Genomic DNA, 25,049 nt, shown 5'->3' on the forward strand with positions numbered 1-25,049 from the left:
GTACAATTGTTACAATTTATTTTACAACTCATTTTATTCATAATCCAACGTTTATAAATATAATCTTTCTTGTTGAGCTACAGTGGCATGCACAGGTAGACACTAGGTGGTGCTATAGCACCTACCCTTTGCCCTCTGGACCAAGTTTTGATAGTTCTATGTGGCCCATGCTGACATGATCATATAGAAGAGGATTAGGGCCACAGAGGAAAAAAACATTTGAATTATGACTTTATTCTTTATTCTATTTAAAGTCAGAATTCTAATAAAGTCTAGGGCCTTTTAAAAGTCAGATTTTAAAGTTGAACGACACAATTTTAACTACACAAAGTGGTTTGGCGGCACTAAATCATTAGCTAATTATATTATTTGGTCCATAATACATATTACAGTGCCTGTAATGTTTAAATCTCCCACTGCTATAACAAGACAGCCGATCCACATACCGCACAAGAGGCCCTTATTTTCAGTCGGCACATGCACCCCAAAATGTCTGTGCACGCCACTGTTGAGCTACACGTTAAATAAGGAACATACTGCTTCACTTTGACTTCTCTTCATCTCACTGAAGGCATCTTTGGTTAAGGCGTCTCTGTGCGTACAACACAGATCTGTTTTTGTTTTACTTCATTTCACTTCCAGCACACTACGATGTTGGGATCGTTCTCCAAGCGTTCGTCCAGCTCCTGGTAACTGATTCCTGTGAATTCACAACCCCACTCTCGTTATTAAAAACATGCCATTGGACAATAAGGGGGAGTTTTTGAAGGGGTTTGGAGAAAACCTGCCTGTTTTGCAGCAGATCTCATCGTAACTGTGACAACCAGTAAAGAGTCGAGGCGGCCGGCTCCTCTCATCCCGCACCACCTTCACCGGATACTTTTGCAGTCGCCGGATGAGAGACTTCATCAGTCCGAACTGGATTAACCTCCTGAAAGACGACACATGACATGAAGCACCGGGAAGTAGATGCCAATGCTACCTCGCTTTGAAAGAGCTTTTTCAGGGACCGCTGACATGAGTGACGCTGACCTCTCATCAACCCTTTGAAGCTGCTGCGAGTAACGAGAACAAAGGTCTCGGACTGTGGTTCCTGGACTCAGACCACAGTACAGCTGGAACACATCTCTCAGACTGGCCCACTTTTGACCTGAGAGACAAAAAAAACCTTCTTATATATAATGTTACGTTACTATTGTTTCTGTTTTTGAGGCAGAACAGTAACATCGCCAACAATAAAAAAAACAAGTTACGCACCACAGCTTTCATCACAAATGAATAATCATGAGCACAAGCGTTTATTTACCCTGCTTGGTGACGTAGTTTAAACACTCCATCTGAAGAGACTTGTCATCCATGAGGTTTTGGACTTTGGGCGTAGTGCAGTAAACATTAGAATACTAGAGAGGTCAAGGGACACAGTTAGACGGCAAAAAAACTAAAACTTTGTTTTATATGGGTCTTGTAAATTTGTAGTATTCTAAAAAATAAGGTAGAAAGTCTATGGAAAAATTCACATGTAGTGATAAATTTTTTCTTCTTTGCTATTTGTTAGCAACAACGTCTTCTGTGGCAAAATATTACAACCGATTTTTACGCAAATGACAGACGTGCAGTGCTGCTCAATCATAAATGAAACCATGACACTGTACACACAGAGTCACAGTGGAAGTGTGTCAAACCACGTGAGTGTAGTTTTGTACCTGAAATATAGACACCAAAGTCACAACACCATAATACCTGTGGAGGGGGGGGAAAAAATGCATTTAATATTTCTCTTTGGTTTATTTTGAACATTTGCGCACACACTGAAGAACAACTCAAACTAGGTGGCTTATCGTGATGGGCTGACATGAATCAACATACATCGAGAAGCAGCAGATGTGTAGGATTACTGCACTCCATTAGAGTAGTACTGGATGACCTGTACTATCTTTCTTTTAATTGTTTAATTTGTTAATCTAATTACTGTCCAATGGTTCGCTTGACAGGCTTCAAACTTGGCAAGTGGCTTACTAAGGGCATCAGTGTGCACGGTACTGACAAATATTGGTTAAAATGCAACCATTACATCATTTATTCATTAATAATCTACCGCTTTATCCTCCACATGAAGGTTACGGGGGCACTGGTGCTGATCCCAGCTGACATTGTCCTTATTCTTATTATTATTACGTCATTAATTCAATATCTGTGTTTACAAAACAACTCATCTACTGTACTGAAACAATGAACCGAGCTTTTGTTGTGTAATCGCAAGAGTGACCATTCAAACATCAACAAACGCAGAAACAAAATAGCAGCACTGAACGAGCCCTCGCACCCCCCATGCATGCCGCGGTGTGGACCAGGATGATGTGTACTGTACACAGAAAGTAATGGATGACGGTGTTAATGTGGTGTGTGTGTGTGTGTGTGTGTGTTACTCACATGAGATTCTGCACAGCGATACGAACTAGATTCAGCTCAACGTCCGCTTCAGCCGAAATCTTCTGGATGTGTCTAAATCCATCAATACAGGGCAAGATCTGTGGAAAGCAGAACACAGTACAACCTTTAACACTGTATAATAAGACCTATAACACACACATATATATATATATATATATATATATTTATTTATATATATGCAGTATTTATTCTCTGGCATTTCAGTTAATCCGCAGAGATATAAGACCTATAACAGGCATTTAATGACTTCCTACAATTCTTGCACACATTGTGTCATAGCTCCTCATTGCCAGAGACATACTGCTGAGAGAGAAGGCCTTACCTGCTGAGTGGTGAGATCCCACTGAGATTTGATAAAATGCTCTTTACATTGGGTAAACACCGGAACATCATACTCCTGAACGATTGGGGGGTCCTTGTGCAGCTGGATTAATTTGAGGTGGATGGTATTTGAGTCGTCTAACGCAGAGAAGATAAACAGAGAAAAAGATACGATTAAACGAAATTATAAGAGCTATTTCCATCCATGAATTTTCATAAAAGTATTTAATTCAAAAGTCCTGACCGTTGTCAGACACGATGACAGTACTCTGACATTCTGACAGTGTTACACCTATAATTAGAGCTGGGGGGGTTTTTTCAAGCAAGAACCTTTATAACTTTTTTTAAAATCAGTTTTGAATCTTTTGGAGCTGTGGCATTTTCTAAATAAAAAACCTCTGTCTAAGTAACGTCTTACCAATTTAAATGTGTCTGGGCTTCAGACAACTGCTCAAATATGCTGTTTTCAAACAAGAGCTCAGGATAATGTGATTGGGTTCACATTCTCTGGCGTATCCTATACACACATGACAAATGCAGCAGAATATTGTTTGGTTGAGCTCTATTTTCTGGACATTTGTGTTTACGCTTTCAACTCAGTCTCAGTCTTATAGCCGTCAGACATGCACATATACAGAAATAGTGGTGCTTTCCTTACTTTTAAAATTGTAGTCAAGTTTTCCCACAAAACAAAACAAAGAGGTAGTAAAAGTAAATATTACCAATCGGTAAAGTACAGGCTCCTGTAGCGTTAAGCTCCTCCATTAAGGTTGACATAATGGGTAAAAGTTTCTGCTTGCTCTCCTCGTTGGAAATGAAGCCGCTCTCCAGCTGTGACAACAGAGAGGAAAACAAGTTAAGATTCCTGGAATCACCACAAACATCAAACCAATCACACGTGACACAGATGTGACACTGCTCTTTTTCCACTACCTCCAGAGTGGTGAGGTATCCAGACAGCTTCTTCACAATCGGCTCGAGGGCACACGTGTTGGTTTGAGCATCGCAGACAAGGCCCAGGTTGAACAGAAGGGCGTTTCGGCTGTACTTCTTATGTTCAATGCACACCGGACACCCGATCAACTTTTTCCCCATAGCGGTGCTAAAATAGAGATAAAGTCATTTGATATTGACAAAGAAAAGTACAAAATGAGCTTGTATGAACACATATATTCAGTCGAGTGTTACATTACGCACACAGTGATTAATTTGTTTTGGAGCTCTGGCTTTGTTATGATGTACACTTGAACGGTGTCAAAGAGCTCCCGTGAGATGTATTCCTCTGGCACCTGTGAGGAGACGAAACACATCATTATGGATTACTTTGATGTTTACCATAAGTAAGATGGTTACTAGTATGTTATGTATTAGGGATGGGATGTGTAGCGTTAAGTTAGTTTAGTTCAGGGTTAGGCCGGGTGGCTGATGCAAGATTTGACACTTGTTACAATGTATTAACAGTTTTCTTCTTTAGATAAAAGCTACCATGGACACTTTGATATCTTTGACGGCTATGACAGATAAAGGAATTGGAAGATATGTACTGAAAATGCTCCGTTTAGAAGCTGTAGTTTATTAGTTTTGGTGTAACAAGGTTTTTTGACCGTGAGGTCACTACGTGACATTAGGTTGTGTTGTCTTACTGTTGGAATCTAAACTGAACATCAAGGGAATATTTCTATGTGTTGTTGATCCTCGAGAAGCTTGGATACATGTGGATAGAAATGTGACTTGGATGTAAGGCCAGTGGAAATAAATGTGCAAACCCTTCACACAACTCTCCCGCGCTTTCGTGTTTGATGAATTACAACAGTACCTACGAGTCAAGCCAATTGGAACCTGCTTACAGCCAACGACTATTCACTGGCTTTGGAATTAAGTGTACTTTCGCCACTACAGGGTGATACCACTTTTTTGTGTCCGATACCGATATCACAAACTGGAGTATCTACCAATGCCAATATAAGTCTGATACAGTCATTTTATTAATGTATGAATTGAATTGAATTGGGAAACACACATTTACAACAGCTCAGTTAAAGAAATTAGAATAGAATAAAATAAAATACAATATAGTAAAAAAACAAAAAAAAAAAACAAAAAAAGCTGTTAACACCACATTTGTGCTGAGTAATTTCAAAGACATAATTCTCCAACCACAATTGTTCTTCCAAAAAGAACAACAGCCCAAACATGACTGGTAATTTACATTCTTACAGTCTGTGCATAGTGAAGCATGTGATATATAGGATGTTTTTTTGATTACATGTTTTATCTGTAAAATCACTCCCTAATGTTTTTTTTATTTACAATGTGTAACTATGACTAAAAGTCTTACTTAAAAAAATAAAAAATAAGAATATGACATCAGTGCTCACTTACCTGATATGTTATCTTTGGGCCCAGAGTTGGGTGAAACTCACTGAAAAATATACATTCTATTCGAGAGGTCATGTCTCTCACTTTGCTTGTCTTCCTTGTTTTCCTTCAGCTAACTCGCTTCTAGCCTTATGTTTTGTTAAATAATGAGCTTCTGTGAACGACATGAAACAGTTCTAGCGTGTGAACGACGCCCTGCTGCTGTTAGTATTATTAGTATTATTAGTATTGCTGTACTGCATTAACGAAGTAACGAGTAAACGAACACTATGCAACAATGATAACACTTCACATCGTCGATGTCCACCAAGCACATCAAACCAGTGACGATGCGTTCAGGAGATACTCGGAAATTACTCGTAAAATAATCTGGTTAGTATGTTTTACGTTTTGCCGGGTTATTTTAACACGATTCAACAGAAACAAGAGAAACTACATATTTGCGTTTACACTCTAATTTAACGTGAATGGGGTTCCAGCTGTTGAAATACAACTCATTTCAACAGCATTTACTCTTTCCGGCAGTCCTTAAAGGCAACACTGTTCTTAAAGAGTCAGTGCTGCGTAGGCTGCGGCGCATACAAAGACGTTTTGTGTCACGTGACGTTTGCAGCGGCTGCTTGTGTAGAAAATACAGTCCACAGTGTCCCCTCCGACTACAGGAAGTGTTTTTAAAAGCACACGTGGGACAACTTTAGTGACACACGAAGGACAAATATATGACAGCAGAGGACACACACTGTATTTTACTCTAAAACTGTGAGAGTACGTGGGGGTGTCTGGTTACATCAACCATGTGGGGAAGAGCAGTGAGTTCAGGCTACAGATGCTTACAGTGCAGGAGGAGTGTTGCTCCAAAGGTAACATGTTTTAATTGTTTGTCTCCAGGGTTCGTATGTTAGCAGATGGGATGCTGCTTTGAGCACAGTGTTACTATTATACGCAATGGAAATGAATGGTCAAATATTTTGATAATAGATTGTCGTTCTGAGTTTTGTTGTTTGTTTTTCTTCTCCATGGTTTATTTACCCTTGGTTTGTATAAGGACATAGTCATTTTGAGGTTTGGAGGTTTTTCACAATTTTCTGACATTTTTTTTGGACAAAATAACTAATAACGTTGAAGCAAAACTATGCTTCTCACCGGCGTCTGACAGTGCAAGATAACACAGTATTATAATAATAATATTGACAATAAAAATACTACTACTACTAATAATAAAATAATAAACAATACAAAGAAAGAGACTAAAACCCTTAAATACCTCCCAAAAACATAAATACTTTACATGACATATTAAAATCAGTAACAGCAGTTAGTGTGTAATTACACTGTAATTGATGAATCAAGCACATTATTAATCAACTGATGATGAAAGATTCTTAATATATGTATATATATATATATATATTGAAGAGTATTTGTACAATTATGATATTTCTTGAATACTTGGATTGAGAAGGAGCCAGTCTATAAATGATAACAAAGGATTAAACCACTTCTGTGCTGCACCAGAGAGAGTTTTGATGTGTGTATTCTCTCTCAAACCAAATGCTTTTCAGGCACGTTGGTTCTCACGTGCAGAGCGTACATTCTGCGCCCCTGTCTTACCTGTGGGCAAGATTACGCCACTTCAGGCTGTGGATTTATGGAAGAGACACTTTGAGGAGAGAGGAGTGACAGAGCCTGACCACTCCAGTCAGTACATCATCGCTCATTTACTCGGGGCTAAAACTGTGAGTTGAAATTTGCTGAGGTTCGCTCTACTTTCGCCTGACGTCACTTCTGAATGTTTGGAATCGCTTCCTCAAAAATCCTCTCACACGTTTCTCCTCCTCAGATTGAAAGCGTTGAGCAGAGGAAGTTGACAGAGTTTCTTAGCAGAGAAAAAACCGAGCAGATATGGACGCTCTGCACTCAACGGCTCTCCAGGTATAAAGTTACTACAAACACAGGACAGTATAAATATCTACATATTCAAATGACCCTTATGTCAGATAAATAGATAGATAGAACGTGTGTGTGTGTGTGTGTGTGTGTAGAATGCCTGTGCAGTACATCATTGAGGAGTGGGACTTCAGAGACCTGACACTGAAGATGAAGCCTCCTGTTTTCATACCGAGACCCGAGACTGAGGTTGGACACAAGCTTAACAGATTACAGTACAGCACACGTAAAGTTTATTCAATCGTCATCACGGCAATGTTCTGTGTCTGTGTCGGTGCAGGAACTGGTTGAACTTGTGCTCGCTGATCTGAAGACTGCGACTGGAGAGCGTGCAGATGCTCAACACACATGTTTGGAAGTGGGGTGTGGCTCTGGGGCCATTTCTCTCAGTCTGCTGTCATGTCTGCCTCAGGTGAGGGGTTTTATTTTTTATTTTTTTTTATCCTTTTCAACAGAATAAACCAACTTTTTTCAGAAGGCTGATCAGATTTAATTTACAGATGTCATTATGGATGGCCTTGTGTTTATGGTTTCTCATGTTTCCCAACTCGACTTTGAATGGATCATAAAATGTATTAATTGAGTCTTAATTCTCTCGTGCAGACAAGCGAGCCGTGCATTTTATTACCCCCATGACGCTGTTTTTACCCCCATCAGCTGTTTTTAATTTCTGCGTCTCTTTCACTAGCTGAAAGCCGTTGCCTTGGATCAAAGCCAGGATGCTGTTGATTTAACGCGGGAGAATGCATTAAGGTAGTTACCACACAGCTCCAAATGTCATGTTTTTATTTCATGATATTAAAAAAGATAATTATAATACATACATATATATATATATATATATATATATGTATATATATATATATATATATATATATATATATATATATATATATATATATATATATAATTAACCCTTTAACACCGAGCGAATCGCAGACGACGCGTTTGCGCAAGCGCACTGTGCATTACCGTAATTACGCCTGTACATAGTTTCCATTTTCTGGCCTGTTTATTGAACATTGAGACAAAGACTCAACCAAATGTTATTTTAAATGTGTTTTATACTGTCCAAATTTCAAATTTAACACGCAAAACCCTAAAACTGACCCTGACTGCTCCTAAAAAAAAAAAAAAAAAAGCAAGTATAATTATTTTATTTCCAATTTCTGCCAAATGAAAAATGATTTCATGTAAATGTTCCTCACATAAATGCATTGGGTCTAATGTGTTGAATTGTCTCCACAGGTTGGGCGTTCAGGACAGATTACAGACTCATCATTTAGATGTCATGAAAGGTGAGTAAAAGCAGAGTGTTCCAGTTATGAAATAGCACTCCTTAATATGCTCCTTATGAACATTTGTACATTTGGTTAGATCCAGATGTTGTATTCAGCCTCTGCAGCCCCGTGTCGGCGCTGGTCAGTAATCCTCCCTACCTGTTCTCGGAGGATTTGTCGTCGCTGGAGCCAGAAATTCTCAAGTGATTAAAACACATTCTTTATTTTTAACTCCCCAGTGTTTAGGGGCTGGGTGGGTGTCTCTCGTTTCACAATTTGACTCCATTGCAATTCCATGAGCCATGATTTGATACGGGAAAGGTTATCGGTCCGTCAGTAGTGAACCATCAATTCATTATCAGTTAAGAATGTATCTAAGGATACAGTTTTATGAGCGTCTTCAGAACTACTCCGACACAATGTGATACAGCTGTTGAACATCTGCTCCTGGTCTCTATCGTCTGTCTCGACCCATGAATACTAAATTATGAATTTATGAACGTTGGTATGACGCAGATTGTCATACAGACGATTCATCACTAGCCTGAAAGCCTTAAATAACTGTGTTTGTACCAGTTTTAAGGGTGTCAAACATACGGCCCACGGGCCAGAACCGGCCCCACCAGAGGGTCCAATCCGGCCCGCTGGATGAATATGAGAACATTTCACATCACACAATCTAATCATAATGTGAAATCCTACAGTATATTTTTCAGATCCAGATTCATACACACATGTGTAAATGGTAAACTTAGGCATGATATTGTTGAAATTGCACTTATTTTTCTCAAGAAATTTGGAGTCCTTGTTGTCTAATTAATAGCAAGAGGGAAAAAAGTGTTTTCTTCTTCTGTTTTATATCATGTCAGGTGTACTTTGTTTTGCATTTCAAATACTCCTCTCTTAGAAATGTTGTGAACAAATCTTGAATTTTGACAAAATGCGCTGTAAACTGCATTTTAAAGGCAGTATAGTGTGTTACAATGTGCTGTAAATACTTTTATTAACTGCTTGTAAATGCTAAACAAAAAATGTAGTAAAAAAAGTTCAAATGCATTTTTTTTGTGTTCACTGCCGTCAGGTTTGAAGACCCAGCTGCGTTAGATGGAGGTACAGACGGTCTGAATGTGATCCAACAGATTTTGACAATGGCTCCAAAGATTCTGTCAAATCATGGGTAAAGAATGCCTCTGCCTCAAACTAAACACACACACACACACACACACACACACCACCACCACCACCACCTGGGTTTAATTCCTAACGGCAGCAGTGGCTTGTCACAAGAACAGCATGTTCGGAAAAACACACATATCGTATTGCCCCTTAATGAGTTAAGCTTAGTTAAGAGTTCCACTGAATACAGTTCCAGGTACGTAGCACTGCTCAGTTTCTCCTTACAGTCCTGTCCTGGTTACAATTAAACGTTTAATCTCCCTTTGTGTCTTCTTTTCTTTCCCCTGTGAGGAACAGTCGTGTTTATTTAGAGGTGGACCCCAGACATCCCCCGCTCATTTTGCACTGGGTGGAGGCGAACGTGGAAGAGCTGCGTTATGTAGAGACACGGCACGACATCACCGGCAGGTCCGTGGAGAAAAGCTCTCAGTCTGTTACCTGGCCAGCAGGTTGTCATCGTGTTATAACCTGCTGTGACTTCATGTGAAGCGATCACTAGTCTAGTAAAAGCATTTTTTTAAAAAGATAATCATACAAATGAAAGCTCAGCACTGCTTTGATTTTGACAGCGGTCCTATTTCAGACTCTTTACTCTTTTAATTGTTTTGTTTTTCAGGCCTCGATTCTGTATCCTTCAGAAACGAGGACCATGAGCTGGATCAGGATTGAGAAACTGAGATCCTCTTACACTGGCTTTAGCTCAGGTTGCCACTGCCTGGGCTCCTCCACCCCCCCTCTGAACTGCTCAGATTTGATGGCTGAAAAAAAAAAATCACCATTTGCTTAACCTGAAATCTACTTCACGCCACCGTTGTAACTCCTAATCTGGTAATATTTACAATCACATCCTGTTCCGCGAGAGAAATGTGAACGAGTTGGCACAAAAGCAGGCTCAAAGCTGAAGGTAATTACCAAGACTTTTCTTAGAACCCTTCCTCTCAGAATCTCACCCTCCTCCCAGGAAGCATTCAGCAGTTCTGTGAATCTGCGGATGAACGGTCCTCCCCTTAGCTCGTCTATTCGCTGACTCAGATGCAGGCTGTACACATTGTTGAGCGAAAAAAAAGAAAAAAAGAAAAAAGAACACACAATGTGGCCTTCACAGCCTCACGCAGTCTGCTTTCACACACTTGGAGCTCAAAGGCCACGGATTTGTTGTATTTCAAAGGCGAAGACGAGACTCTTTTGCAACATGACGTGTCACAAAAGCTTTCGCCGTGGGATGGTTATTAATGCACAGTGTGACTGTATCTCCCTGCAACCTGTGCATAACACGCCGTACGAGAGAAACAAAGGGAGAGAGGGATGTGCAGCAAAGCGGGCTAGACTCAAATGTGTTATTTTAATAGAAAAATGCACACATGTAAAAGGTAGAAAAAATGTTTTACTGAGAAAATAAAACGGTTTAAAATTATGTCTCCAATGGAATCCTGGAAATAATATGTACATTCAAAACTGATCAGAGTTAAATAGATATGGACGATATCCACATCCACCATAAAATAAGAGTACATTACAGTACTGGGTTTTCGCACAGGTCGCCTCTTTCTGGAACACTTTCTGGCCACTCAGTCTTCGACAGTCCGAAACCAGTCGTGACAATTTTAACTGAAATTGTACATATTTCTTCGGTAAAAAAAATATGACCCTGTGTCCAGTTGGAATTCCCCACTCTTGTAGTGACAGTTTGTCTTTAGAGTCAGCTGCAACATGGCCATGACAACAATGACCTGGAGGAGACGCTTATACCTTGAAGGGATAGTCCTGGATGTAACGTGTCAGAGGCCTAGGGAGTGGTAGTTGGTCAGGACATTCAGAGTGTCTGTTGATGACGAGGCGTGTGAGGTGCTGTAAAGAGGGGAGGCCCCTGGGCTTGTACATGGCCCGCTTCAGTTTGAGTACCACGGACGACTCCTGGATTGTCTGCTGGGAGGTTTTTGACGGAGCCTCCATCTCCAACTTCCCCTCCTCTGCTTTCTTCTCCTGCCCCATGTAGTGCTGCACCAGGCTGGGCACGCTGGGGAAGGACGACAGGCTGGGCCGGGCCGGGGAGCTGGAGTCGAGCAAGAACTGTGCGCCGCTGTACTGGATGCGGATACTGGTGGGACCCCGCGCGGTCCGGACCGAGAGGGTCAGCATGTACATGGGATGGCTGCTGTCCCGCACCAGAAAGGCTCCTTCAGACGCCTCTTGAAGTGCAGCGTGTGCTTGGGCCGCAGTTACGGCTCCCCAGTACCATCCTACACACACAGAGGGTCCTCAACATTATTCACTCATTCATGTGTCACATGATGTGTATTGTATAGTAACGTGTAATTAAATGTATGTGTGCTGTTCAGTGTTGTTTTTCTTTCTCATGATCATACCTGAATGTTCTAGATAGCAGAAGTTGCTGGCGATGGCACGCAGGTCCTTTGCAGGGTCCCAGACTGGAGGGGCACTTTGAAGGCAGGAGTTGGGAGGCATAGTTCCAGCCCGCATACCCTGTGGGGCTTCAACGGACAGAGCACTGGGCAGAAGAGACCTAGGACTGGAAACAAGATGGAAAATTGTGATGAAATAACAATGACAAATAAACCAATAATAGAATGTTTAGTTCTGTCTGCATGCATTAATCCTGCGTCATATTTTCTTTGTTGGTCAGTGTTAACTCCTGAATAACAAGACGGCAGTGTTCACTGATCACTCCACTGTCCAGTTTGAACCTAAAAATGTTAATATTAAATCTTTTTCATACTTTATAATTTAATGAATTTGTGCTTCAAATTCAGGAGTGATTTTGTGACAGATTAAGTCTTTTTATCATGGTGTTGTATTGTTTTGTGTTGCTGCCAGTCTAAAAAATGTATGTAAATGAGGCTTTTAAATAAACAAAAGAAAAACACATAATTATCATTAATAAGCAATTATGTTACTGTTAATATTAATATTAGGTCAAAGGGCTTTTTCATGGACAACTTGAAAACATTAAAGAATTTACACTTGACAGTAATTAAAGTGTAATTAAATGTTAGCTTTACAAATACATTTTTATGTTTCCTGATGTGTTTTTAACTGAACTTGACGAGGAAATGGAAACAAAGAAGAAGAGAAATCCACTCACCTCGGTACACAAAGAATCATACTATTTGATGAATCCTCTTGGCTAAAGAAAATCCGGTGTCTGTGACTTCTTCACAGAACAAACTAACATATAGAAGAGCGCGAGGTCAAAACTAAAGAAAATCCAGCTTATGGTTCAGGGTGAAAATGCCTTTTTCCCCCAATAGCAATAAATAGAAAAAATAGAAAGAAACGCGAATTTCCGCGTATCCAGAGAGCAGCTCCTGTGTTCCGAGCTCAGTTACAGTAAAGACAACCAAACATTGGAAAAACAGGAACTAATAACGCTCATAAAAAAACAAATATACGGAGAGAAAAGCTTCAACGTGTGTAGCAGCTCTTTGGAGTGTGTTGTGTCGCCAGATCGGGGATCTAAATGTGTGAAGGACAGAGTGTAAAGGCTGGGCTTTTCAAATTTACTGTTTCCTAGAAGTCTATTCTGAGAACTGTTCGCAGCACCGGCGCCTCTGACGTCACAGCGGCCGCACCAACCGCCGCGCGCCGGTGGAGCGGCTCCGTCCGTGACATGCCAGCGAGCCGAGCTACTCTGTCACAGTGTCTTTCACAAAACAACGCTCATTTTCACCATTCCCACCGTGTTTTAACCGCGTCGACCCCCGTTATGTGTGTTACGTTCGGCTCACGGGGCGATAGCGGCGGCTCTGTGTGTGTGTGTCTCCCACAGTTCCTCATACCGCTCCAGCCTTCGCTGAACTGGTGCTCGCTCCCAGGAACCGCGCTGCCGCTTCTCCCTATCAGCTTTCCAGGAATACTGGCAGCGCTAGGCTCCGCCCCGCCGGGCGGCCCCGGCAGACCCTTCATTCTGGGAATTCGCCGCCTCGGCATTAAAGATAATGAGAATGCGCGCAGGCTATTTCCAGTAATATAGATTTTTGTTCTATCTCGTCGGCGTGGAAGAAACACACACACACACACGTACACGCGTATATATAAACACGCGCGGCGAGAGTATTTCTCGGAGGTTTTGTCTGACTAATTACAACCAGAGAGAGAGAGAGTTGTTATTGTGACAGTAAAGTGGAGGAGAAACGCTGCTGCTGCTGCTGCTGCTGCTGCTGCTACAGTATGGGCCAAAGAAAAAATGTCGTTATGCTCACAATCTGTCCCACATTCTGACCCCAGCCTGTGGATTAAATTAGATTATGGTTGAATAAAAAAGAACAAAAACAAAGAAGTGTTTCTGGCCTTGAAATTGTAAGCTTATATTTGACATTATTGTTCTAATTTGATCAAGATAGATAGATAGATAGATAGATAGATAGATAGATAGATAGATAGACAGATTTAATTATAAATCATTATAATTAATTCTTATTATAATCATGGCCTGAATGACATTGCTCATATAATATGACTCTTTTTTTTAATTGATGTGGTGTAAATGCTTGATAAAAAGCATTTTATTGCAATCCTGGGGTGTATGCTATGAAAGATCGGCATGGAATTTTAAAGATGATCCATCTGGATGAGGCAGTTTGGCAACAGGAGACGCTTTATTCGAGGAAGGCTGACGGTTTAAAGAGAATAAGCATATTGGAAAGTACACACCGCCACGGCTCCCCCCGTGCTCTCACAATGCAGCCTCTTTTTGCTATTTTAATATATGTTGTTTAATGCTGTGTTTCCAGTGATGATGATTGTGTTCATGGCACAATGCAACTGTGCAAGAAGGCCAAAGACGCCCCCGAGCTCAGCTGTGTTGCATTTGTGTATAGGCCATCATGTTAGTGTTCTTATGGCTGCAGCTAATGATTAATTCTATTACTGGTTAATCTACCAGTAATTCCACTTATTAACTGGTGACTTAATCATACAATAGCAAGGAAACTGTCCTTCACAAGTTGGACAATCTGTTCATTATTATCCAAGAGGATCAATAGCAGAGTGAGTTTTTTTTATCCTTACGCCACTGAAAGAGTTAAAGAGTCAGTTCAGTGTCCGTGAACTCACTGACTCCATTTCAAACAATTGTGAGCAAAACTTGCCATGTGTTTTTCTACACGATGAATCTTAGGTGACACATTGTGCACAAGCAGTTGTATTTTTGCATGGTTTTGAAGTGGATTTACATCAGTCGTATATACCAGAATTAAAGCAGTTTATGATTAATCTACATTATCATGAAAAGCAAATGGGCTTACTGTACGATTTATTTCTCAGTTAACTGCCAACCTTGTTGTTAGATGCATTCACATTGTGATTGTTTTTCTGTCTGTCGTCTCAGGAAAAAGCATGTGGACCAGGCAGTGTTGTGTTTGTGTGTTTTTAGTCATCATCATCTCCACTGCCTGAATACACAAAAACAGATAACATGGTATTTTTGGATCCTAATAATTAAATTCAAACTGATAATGCCAGTTTTCTTGGCATATTTTACTTCAGAGCCGTCAGCGTTTGCTGTGTCTCAGTCCCACACAACAAAATAACAATAAAATGTTCTCGTCATTTAAAAAAAACATCCCACTAATGTGATCTCCCTCCCTCTGTGCTAAAACGTAATCATTTATAGCTGTAACTAACTCCATAATCCCCATCATGTGCTGGATTGCACCACACTGCACAAAACCTGCACCCTGATATCTTCCATACGCTTTGTTCTCTGTGAACATGCAACGTTACCAGGAACTTACCAGGAACTGTCAAATTTAATAATAACTGTCTGAATGTGGAGGAGGAGGAGGAGGAGAAGGAGGAGGAGGAGGAGGGACACTGAGGAATTCCTGGAGATTTGAAAACATATCCCTGGAATCAGAAGCATAAATTGATCCATTGTACGATGGGAAAGAAAATGCAGAAAATGTGAAGAGACATGCTGAGCAGGAGACTGCAGGAATTTCTGAGCAACTCACAGAATTTCTGCTAATTGATTTAACTTGTGATGCAATATGTGTTTTCCTTTGACAGCTGAATAAAAACAGACATATGAAAAGAATATTCATGATATTTTGATGCCGGACAAGACACAGCCAGTCACTTAAGGTGAATCTGAAATATCTACGGCACAGACTGTTGTTAAGATCCATCCATGGTGCAAAAGAGACTGAATCCTCTTTCTAATTTGTAGATGTAGATTTGAACGATTATTTTCTCGATTAATCGAGTAATCGTTTGGTCCATTAAATGTCAGAAAATGTTAAAAAAAAATACGTTGATCAGTGTTTGTCAAACCTGGAAATGATGATGTTCTCGAATGTTTTGTTTTGTCCACAAACCAAAATGATTCCGTTTTTAATGATTTGTCTGTTATATGGAGCAAAGAAACGAAGAATACCTTCACATTTGAGATGCTACAACAATCCGAAATCTTCTTTCAATAATGAAAAAAGCTTCAAACCGATAAATCGATAATCAAAATAATCAACGAGTAATCGATCTATCGAAAAAAAGTGAAGTAAAAATAGAAACTAGACTTTAAAAAAAACACATATCTAACTGAAACTGTGTGTTTTGAAAACTAACTAAAATTGTTGTGAAAAATGTGCTTAGTTTTAATTTCATTCATAATCCTTATTTTTCTTCTCTGCCGGCAATTTTGTTGTATTTACATTCATCATAAAAGGTTTTCAATTTGGTTTTTGTTTACAATGTGGGACACAAGGCTTTGCAAGTGAAAGGAATCAAACCTCTTGTCTCAAGCTTTGTTGTTGTTGGTTTTCCCCTCAGATTGAACTCCCTGAGACTCCTGGCTCACAGGCAATGTGATGTGTCTCATGTTATGTTCAGCAAAAAAAATAAAAACTAGCTCTTAAAACGAACTCCTTTTAAAAACAGAAAGTCAAAACTATAATAACCTTGTTGCCAAGAATTCTCTATTTGAGGCACGTTTGCGAACGTGTACTGTATACACAGAGCACACAGAGCACAACTTCATAGGGTTAAATCAACACGGTGGAGTCTCGTAAACTCGGCAACCTCCGTGCACTTCATTACCGTGACACGAGGGCAACAGGTCGCCTTAATGTACAGCTGTTGGTGTCATTTGAAATCCACTCAGTCCCAGATTGAATCATTCTGTGTGGATCACAATCTGAAGCATCCGCCCTCAGCGTTCACAGCCACGCAGCAAAAAGTGTTTCGAGACATTTACGAGGCCAAATGCCACAGTATAAACAAGATTTTTATTCAGTTTCCTTTCATATTGTATACTTACAAACAGCATTGATACAAAACATGTACTGAGGGGAGGACAGGAGGACATGAACTCTATGCATTTACAATTCATTTGTCTTATAGTGTAAACCACTTCATCAATAAGCATGGCTGTTTTTGTCTTTGTGTTATATATATAAATACATACATATATATATATAAATACATATATATGTATTTATATATATATGTATTTATATATACATATATATACATATATATATATACATATAAGAGAAACATACATTAAGAGAGACAGACACATAAAGAGAGAGGTTTGTTTTCAACATCACATGTTTCAGTACACAAAGAGTGGAGAGAATCCACCCGTGTGCTTAACTCCTCTGGACCTGACAACGGGTTAGGGGGTGTAGTGTAGGTAAACGGGGGGAGAAGGAGAACCTCTAGCTGTTCAGCGTGGTCCCTCCCGTCCCCTTGATGAGACGCTTGTGTCCCCTCTTCCCTGCTGGGCCACGGGGTTTAGCAAAGGCCTGTTTGTGGGCGTGCTGCTTGGGATGGACCTCGTCGTACAGAAACTCCTCCGTCAGTTCGTCCCCGTTGTCGATCTCCAGCTGAAACACGAATCAATGAATAAACAAAGGATGGAGAGGTGGGAAATGGAGACACCTGTGGGGTTAGAGACTGCTCAGCTGCTTTTAATATACAGAAACACTGAGGTCATGAAGTCCCACACAACATTCATGAAAGATCCAATGTCAAATAAGAAGTATTTTGTGTCTAAATAAAGATATATATATTTCCATGAATCGATGTAGAGAATACACGACCCCAGTGTCCTCTGTGGTAGCTGAGCTGACCCAGCCGTTTATGAAACCTTCATCTAACGCTCCCACCGATCCACCGAGTACCTTTTTAGCAATTTCCAAATGGTAATCTTTCTCCACTTCCTCCAGTAGTCGACTCTTGCAGCTGGAATAGAGCATCCGTTCCTTGATGCTACAGCTGTACCCGGGCATGGAGTAAATGAACACTGTGGAAAAAGGAGAATTAGATGTCTGAGAATGATGCGTGAGTAATTAATGTACATGTAGAAACCAGGAGGGAGGCCACACTGTCAAGGATGATTCAAGCATGTAGAAAGAGATAAATCTGATCGTTCTTATCATTTTTCCTGGGTGTATATACTGAGATGACCTCACAGCAGCTCCTGCTGACAAATCACAGCCGAGTCACAAGTTATCCTATTCCTGAACTGCACTGATGTAGCAGGAGGATTGCAGTCACACTCCGAGTGTGTCTCGTGTCCTGCAGTTCGAGCTCACATACCAACAGATTCCAGGTAGTCTCCTTCGTGGGAGTGTTTGTAGAGGAAGAAGTGGTATCTGGGAGTGTCTTTGGGAACTCTGCAGGGCAAATCTCGAGTTTCTGTCGGGTTGGAATGGACCAGCTCGATTGTCTCCCTCTGCACGTCCAGCCTCTGAAACACAAAGTGTTGTAACGCACACTTGGATGTGACTCAGACAGCAGCTGATAGCTGTCAGACTTCCTCCGCCTCACCAGTTGTATGTAGTTGATGTGTTTTTGGGCGAGTTGCCGTAGGGCTCTTTTGGCCGTCTCCTGCAGAGGGAAAGCCAGACCCTGAAGTGTCTGGTGTTTACTGTCCACGCTCATCTCCGTCTTCACCTGCAGGGGGCAGCAAGCAGACACAGTGCATGTTCATTGCAACCAACAAAGTGAGGTTCTCCCTGTGTCTTCTTTCCCCCTAGTGACATCCAAATTAAATACTATTAACATATACATATCTCCATTTCATGTGTCACCATACCTGTTTAACCCGGGCCTGGAAAAGCAACCACAACAGCAATGTTACATATAGTAAAAGGCAGTCTATATAAGAAAGAAGCAAAAATACATTCAATTACTGTAAGAACAACAAATAATAAACCCTCTCACCTCAGTGATTTTGATCCTCTGGAGCTCCTGCTCTGCTAACGTGAGCGGGGCAGGTCCGGAGCAGGACGACACATGGCGCTGGTATCCCAGCAGACAGATGTCCTCCTGGTGTCAAAGAATATGAACCTATGAATATGAGGTTCATATTTCTGCTAATTCTGCATCGATTGTCCTTAAAATTTGATGCGTTCTTCATCAAATTCAAAAGTTTAGACTTAATTTAAAGCTGCTGTCAGAGAAATACTTTGGAATAGACATGTTAAATAGCTCTCTATTTTGACAGCTATCACTGATCTTGAGTATTTGCCGGCCCTCTGCATTGTTGGTGCCCTATAGGGAACATTAGGATTCTTTTAAGTAACTTCTCAGACAAACAAAACAGTTATATTCCATGAAATAAATGAAATATGCATGTGATTGTCGAGACGAACACATTAATAAACAAGTCATAGTCAATCGTGAAGGTTAGACGTATGGACACCGCACGCAAAATCGCAAAAGAAAAAGAAAGAATATAGACAATATAGTACACTCTTTTTTTCTCATAACTATTATTATATTAGGTATGTTCAATTTTTTAAGGGAAGTAAGGAACCCATGAGCATATAGAGTGTATATTTATTTTTGTCCAGCACCCCTCCAGTAGATGGCGCCTTAGACGACTGCCTATATACATAGCCTATGCCTGGAGGTGGCTCTGCCCATTCCCACTGGATAAAAACCTGCTTAAATCCGTGTTTTATACACATTTTTCTCCAATGAGAATGTGCTTCATCAACATTCTCTCCCAGGTCGATTAACTTTGTGATGCATGTGGGTTTTTGATTGACTTTGGCTCTGATCGGCGTTAGTGGGAACTAAAGACCTGAGTGAACATGCAAATTCCTACATCATTTCCGGCAAATCACTACAATACAATTTGAGACAGTGTTTTTAATTTTGTTCAAACGTTTCGATCCATTTAAGGGACTGAAGTAAAGGATGCAAAATAAAGTAACCACCGCAGCATCCAGCTCGAGAAACTTTATCCAATCAGAAATCAGAACTCAGTCCTCTCTGCTCATGAGGTTAAGCTGTAATTAAATGTCCTTTCTCACTATACGTGTTCTTGAGGTGACATAAGGAGGAGAGACGGGAAACGACAAGAAGTAAGCTAAAAGACGACAGTACTGAGGGCCACACGGTGGGTTCGCGGCTACCACTGTTGCCTTACAGCAAAAAAAGGCCAGGGTTCACAACCCACTTTCCTCCCACAGTCCAAAAAGCCATTCAGAGGATAATTGGACGCTCTTCAGCATCTTGCAGATCAGACCTGCAGAAGCTCAGCGATGTTCTAGAGACCTTACGTGTGAACGGCTCACTGAGCTCATTCCACAGCATCTATTCTCACAGCATTGCTTGCAATTGACAGAGTGACTTTATATGAAGTCATTCTGTATTTTAATCACGTCTGTATTTACTGATGTCATACTGTCCTGCTGCACAAACCATCTCTGGACAGTATCTCTGATCTGGTCCAATGACAAACTTGGGAATGCAGTTTCCCCTACATGGCTGCAAGTTGTCCAAGCACTGGACGCTCCCTCCAACCTTCTTCACCTTCGGTATGATGCTTTCTTGTTGGCATGCGGTGATCCTTTTACAGCACGCATGCTTCTGCATGTTCTTCTAGTTCACCAACTCGCCTCCATAAGGTCCTGCCATGGACACCATGCATGCATGCTGAACGGTTTAAGAATATTCATGAACTCATGAACAGAGAGACGTTAGCCAGCCTCAGCTACCAACGACTATGTCAGCTGTTACACTCATTGGCCACTTTATTAGGAACATGGCCAAGATGACTTGCTGAAGTTACAACTGATGAGAATTTAAAAAAAATTTATTTAATCTTTATTTAACCAGGAGTAAAAGTCATTGAAATTTTAAAAAAAGCACCAGGTAAAGACAGGCAGTGGTTCATAGAGGTCAGGGCACAGAAACAACTTTTTCAAGCATACAACATATACATATGTATCTATATATATATATATATATATATATATATATACATATACATATGTATCTATATATATATATATATATATATATATATATATATATATATATATATATATATATATATATATATACATAAAGGGAGGGACCATGATTTAAGTTACTTTGAACTTGGCTTGGTTGTTAGTGCCAGACAGTATTTCAGAAATTGCTGATCTACTGGGATTTTCACACATAAATAACTTTCTCTGTGGTTTGCAGAGAATGGTCCAAAACGGAGAAGAGGAAAATATCCAGTGAGCAGCAGTTCTCTGATGCCAGAGGTTAAAGGAGAATGGCCCGATGTGTTCAAGATGATAGAAAGGCAACAGTAACTGAAATAACGTGTCGTTCCAACCATGAAGCAGCAGAAGAAGACCACACCTGACACTTTATAAAGAGGTTTATGTGGACAGGTAATCACCAAATCTTGGACGTGTATATGTCCTGTGATCTGTCATTTGCCAGGTATGTGTCACATAAGCAGAAGCTCCATTTTCTTTTATTGATTGGACACTAACTTTACTTTCTATTTGCTTCACTTGGCTTGTATTTGTATCTGTTCTCTCCTACACTGTAAATGTTACCAAACATATTGTGTTAATCCATGAGGATAACTTGGACAATAATCTGACCACACGCCGTGGAATAGTAGAATGACTTTGAACGGTTCTGACCTCGGCTGTGCCAAACATCTCGTACTTCACATGGCCACCGCCAAACTCCTTCTTCACCGTGGCACGTGTGGCAGCGTACACCATCTTCTGTTTCACCTGAAGCCACCACAGGGGAGGAAACATTAATGTTCACCCAGCTAAAAACAGTCCATCAATTTTACACATACATTTCAAACATCATCGGCAGAGACCGTATCAAGCTGATTTATGGGAAATGTAGTCTCCAGCACTGTTGGAGCATCATCTATGCCAGGGGCTGAAAAACCTTCTCACTGTAATTAGATTATTCTCTTATATGATCATGGTTGTTCGTACCATTAGACACCTAATGTTTAAAATGTATGGGATTTTTATTGTTGTTCCGCTCAAAATCATGGCCGTATATACAGTTACAGTAGATAACAAACAATATTAATAAGTCTTACTTACTGGAGACTGGTCAGGAGACCATGAAATGAAGATCCACTCGAACCCCTGTGCGTTCTGGGAGTCCAGGCGGTACAGGATGTAGCAGGGCTCCTGGTCGTCCAGGACAGGGAGTACAAAGCGATCATAGTCCTGGTCCCAGCTTTTTTCAGGTTCTCTGTAGGCCCCCAGCACCAGCTGCTCTGAAATCAGACCACTACTCATCACATACCTCAGCCCATACAGTAGACCAAGAAAGTATGAGTCAGCCGACACTGCAGTCTTCAGCAATGACGATTTTGAAAACATTGTACTGTACTGGAAACACAAAGTTGTACCCAGGTTATTGAGAGATATTTATAAGTGTAATTATATATCAAAATTCATCATTTTTGCCTACTTGTAAGAATGGTTGCAGCTTAGTTTTCCACTGTTTTACTTTTTTACATTTTACATGTTATGTTTATAATATTTTCTTGTTTTGCTGCTGTTGAAACAATTTCCCCATGGGGATGAATAAAGTATCTCTATTCTATTCTATTCTATTAGTTATTTCAGCATTATAGGGCGTCAATGCTCATGTCTTGTCCTGTGTAATGTACCTCGTCAGTCTCAGAACCTGAGCTGCATGACCTGCTGAGCTGAGCTGTGCTGAGCGAGGGCAAAGGCCGATGTCTGAGTTAAAAATATTAACAAGATTAATTTCTGACTGACTTAGCAGGACTCGGAACAACGGCTTGGCTTTATTAACTACACAAAACACTGGCAAAATCCCTCAGCCTGATGTCCTTGTGGAGCACAGGGGGATTTCCGGGCCGTCTCTCGGGGCATGTTTCTATTCTGAGCTGAAACACATTCCAACTCTGCACACGCATACTTTCCGTCTGCTTTCCATTCTCCCTCAGTCATGGGCTTTATAGTTCATACTTGTGTAAATGTGTAGTAGGTGTACATGTTTTCCACTCAAAGGTGAAGCCAAAGTTGAGGGCAGAGCTACATTAGATGAGCACAGGTGATAGGAAGAGACATTTTGAGTCAGTCAGTGGTGATGAAACCGTCTGCTGTGATCCTGTTTCCCCTTTTGACATTGGAGCGAACATGAGAGTCACCGGTCAACAGCTCGCAGCCATGTCACGTCACATGTCTCTCTAAATAGCCGAGTGACGGCGCCGCTGAGTTCAAAGTGCTTTGCTCAGAAAGAAAAACAGTCCTGACGCCATATTGCTGTGACACTGTCCATCACTCTGTCATCACGCGCATCTCTGTGGACATCGGCGCTCCAAATATAAGGCCAAATATTTCGTCGTGAGTCACATCACAGTGTGGTAGTCGTAAGTCACCAGAATCAGATGCATAGTGACCTACCCAGAGACCTATATTTCCTCACTGACCACTTCTTAAATGCACTTGTGACACACTGAACTCCTCACACAGACAAAACAACAGCTGCTGCCAGTTGGTCAATCCGAACTGATGGTTTACCAACTTGTTTTGCCTTGTGACCGTGTGATTATTGTAGTGGTGCGTGAGAAGAAGATCAGTGTGTGTCTCATATGTTACGCACTGAGGTCAAAGGGTTAAGTGTGTTTCTGTAAAACAAACAAAAACATGACAACATGAGAAGGTTCTTCAGTAACTTTCCTAAAACTTTAAATAAAAAAGAAACATTTAACTGCAGCATGATAAAAACAAATGAGCAGTTTTTCTTGACCCAGAAGATGGCAACTGCCCTTGATTAGTGATTAGTCCATCATGTGTCATCTTCACTTTTGTGTAAATTAGCAGACATCACCTCTAAGTTACAAATTAAAGTGGTTTGAAGTATCATTTTGTCATTTAGCATATTCATTCCCACACAGATGGTGATTAGGGTCTTTCAGAACAATCCCTTGTAAGATCACAAGCTAATATTGTCTTGTTAAAAACAACCTTTCAAATGTTTTTCAATATTAAGAGTGAGGAATTAAAACCCAAACTTTTTTAGATAAAAATAGATAAGACAAGTGGTTAGCGAAATGAACAATATAAAGAAAAAAGTTCATTTTCTGCCTGAATAATTAGCTCACAACATTTTCACAGGGTCGTGGTAATCAAACTGCAGTTTACCTTCTCGTTTCCGAGATACAGCACAACTTCCACAGCCATATATGATGTTAGAGAAAGAGCAGTGGTTTATTCTCACCTGGCATTTTTGTTTAAATCATTTATCTTTTTTTCCTGGAATATCGTGTGAACAACCTGATGTTCTTGTACAGGTGGTGTGATCATTATCACACCTATCACCTATCATATCATAGAGAATTTAAAACCTTGCTCAATAACAGATAAGCCGTTTCCAAGAAAATTGACATATAATTCCTCGTTTTAGTTTCTTTCTTGTGACACCTTTGTTCTTCCTTCTTTTTATCATCATTGTGAACTGGACTTTGTTACACAGAACCCAGACTGTAAGATAACGCTGTCAGCTAACTTCTTTTTGAGGCTGAGATTTTGTCAAATACCCAACATGCCATGAAGAAAAATATTTATGACTGATTCAAACATGTAGCGTGTCCCTGGGTCACTCACCGTCTTGGATGCGCACCTTGATGAGGCGCACAGCTCCACCTTTTGCTCTGGCCAGGAACTCCCTCAGCTCTGGCGTCACCACAAGTGCAAGAAACATGGCAGGTCAACAGTCTCTAACTCCTGCCAGGCACAACCACAGGGGCGTTGAGCGACGGTAGCAACAGTCACAGGCAGGAAAGGAACTCTTAAGGGCCAAAAAATTCAGTCCAGTCAAGAGACACTAAAGGCCAAGCAAAGAAGCCCGGTGTGAATATGCGCTTTACTTCAAGTGGCTACAGTTCCGACTACTGTAGAGAAGAACGCTGAGTGTGTCTCACCTCGATGAGTGTGTGTGCGAGTGAGAAGGACATTGCTCAAGTAACTGGGAAAGTATCGTGTGCACAGAGAGAGAGGGAACCTGATCACCTCTCTCCTAAATTTAGCTCCCACTGACTTAACTGTCTAGTCTTGCATACTGGTCAGTGAAACCCCCACCACACACACACACACACACAAACCAGGAGAGGAGAACCTCAAGCTCATATTGTCCAAAAATTAAGATCTTCAGATTTAGTTTTTATTACATTCTGCTCGAGAAAAACATAAGAATTCGGGCGGAAAATAACTGTATGGCAGTAAATAA

The 25,049-nt window shown here is 40.7% G+C and overlaps 4 protein-coding genes across 5 annotated transcripts; 1 reads left to right on the forward strand and 3 right to left on the reverse strand.

The window, feature by feature from the left end:
• Nucleotides 1–15: 15 nt before the first annotated feature.
• Nucleotides 16–5,436, reverse strand: nprl2 (NPR2 like, GATOR1 complex subunit). Its single transcript, XM_058631552.1, has 11 exons — nt 5,155–5,436; nt 3,970–4,061; nt 3,706–3,874; nt 3,495–3,603; nt 2,774–2,910; nt 2,431–2,528; nt 1,704–1,740; nt 1,307–1,400; nt 1,033–1,150; nt 789–931; nt 16–700 (listed from the first exon to the last, which is right to left on the reverse strand). Exons 1-11 carry the CDS (start codon nt 5,224–5,226, stop codon nt 633–635), a joined length of 1,137 nt encoding a protein of 378 aa, XP_058487535.1. The 5' UTR covers nt 5,227–5,436; the 3' UTR covers nt 16–632.
• Nucleotides 5,437–5,549: 113 nt separating this feature from the next.
• Nucleotides 5,550–10,968, forward strand: hemk1 (HemK methyltransferase family member 1). Its single transcript, XM_058631553.1, is given in 12 exon segments — nt 5,550–6,011; nt 6,714–6,887; nt 6,992–7,083; nt 7,194–7,287; nt 7,379–7,510; nt 7,787–7,851; nt 8,347–8,396; nt 8,476–8,581; nt 9,460–9,555; nt 9,852–9,962; nt 10,171–10,194; nt 10,196–10,968. Coding segments are annotated over 12 exon segments (1,038 nt in total). The 5' UTR covers nt 5,550–5,945; the 3' UTR covers nt 10,224–10,968.
• cish (cytokine inducible SH2-containing protein) lies at nt 10,919–13,388 on the reverse strand. The gene is made up of 3 exons (XM_058631554.1): nt 12,658–13,388; nt 11,921–12,084; nt 10,919–11,794 (listed from the first exon to the last, which is right to left on the reverse strand). The coding sequence occupies exons 1-3, from the start codon at nt 12,675–12,677 to the stop codon at nt 11,298–11,300; spliced, it is 681 nt and encodes a 226-aa protein (XP_058487537.1). The 5' UTR covers nt 12,678–13,388; the 3' UTR covers nt 10,919–11,297.
• Nucleotides 13,389–17,052: 3,664 nt separating this feature from the next.
• LOC131460617 (twinfilin-2) lies at nt 17,053–24,781 on the reverse strand. Of its 2 annotated transcripts, XM_058631248.1 has the most exons (9): nt 24,428–24,781; nt 21,884–22,062; nt 21,455–21,550; nt 18,741–18,845; nt 18,613–18,627; nt 18,345–18,470; nt 18,114–18,264; nt 17,696–17,817; nt 17,053–17,398 (listed from the first exon to the last, which is right to left on the reverse strand). In XM_058631248.1, exons 1-9 carry the CDS (start codon nt 24,522–24,524, stop codon nt 17,231–17,233), a joined length of 1,059 nt encoding a protein of 352 aa, XP_058487231.1. In that variant the 5' UTR covers nt 24,525–24,781; the 3' UTR covers nt 17,053–17,230. The 2 variants fall into 2 exon arrangements, with proteins under 2 accessions (XP_058487231.1, XP_058487232.1); XM_058631249.1 differs by lacking the exon at nt 18,613–18,627 and having other exon boundaries at nt 17,054–17,398; nt 24,428–24,780.
• Nucleotides 24,782–25,049: the final 268 nt, after the last annotated feature.

The sequence above is a fragment of the Solea solea genome, chromosome 6, assembly GCF_958295425.1.
Source record: "Solea solea chromosome 6, fSolSol10.1, whole genome shotgun sequence".
NCBI lineage: Eukaryota > Metazoa > Chordata > Actinopteri > Pleuronectiformes > Soleidae > Solea > Solea solea.

Coding starts and splice junctions, on each gene's coding strand:
- nprl2 (XM_058631552.1), bottom strand. CDS start 5,226: ATGACCTCTCGAATAGAATGTATATTTTTCAGTGAGTTTCACCCAACT. Junction 2,911..3,494: donor AGCCTGTACTTTACCGATTG/GTAATATTTACT, acceptor TCTCTGCGTTAG/ACGACTCAAATACCATCCAC. Junction 701..788: donor TGAGATCTGCTGCAAAACAG/GCAGGTTTTCTC, acceptor GTGAATTCACAG/GAATCAGTTACCAGGAGCTG.
- cish (XM_058631554.1), bottom strand. CDS start 12,677: ATGATTCTTTGTGTACCGAG. Junction 12,085..12,657: donor ATGATTCTTTGTGTACCGAG/GTGAGTGGATTT, acceptor TCTTGTTTCCAG/TCCTAGGTCTCTTCTGCCCA. Junction 11,795..11,920: donor CTGCTATCTAGAACATTCAG/GTATGATCATGA, acceptor CTGTGTGTGTAG/GATGGTACTGGGGAGCCGTA.
- LOC131460617 (XM_058631248.1), bottom strand. CDS start 24,524: ATGTTTCTTGCACTTGTGGTGACGCCAGAGCTGAGGGAGTTCCTGGCC. Junction 18,265..18,344: donor ACATCAACTACATACAACTG/GTGAGGCGGAGG, acceptor TTTGTGTTTCAG/AGGCTGGACGTGCAGAGGGA. Junction 17,818..18,113: donor AGACTACCTGGAATCTGTTG/GTATGTGAGCTC, acceptor CTTTTTCCACAG/TGTTCATTTACTCCATGCCC.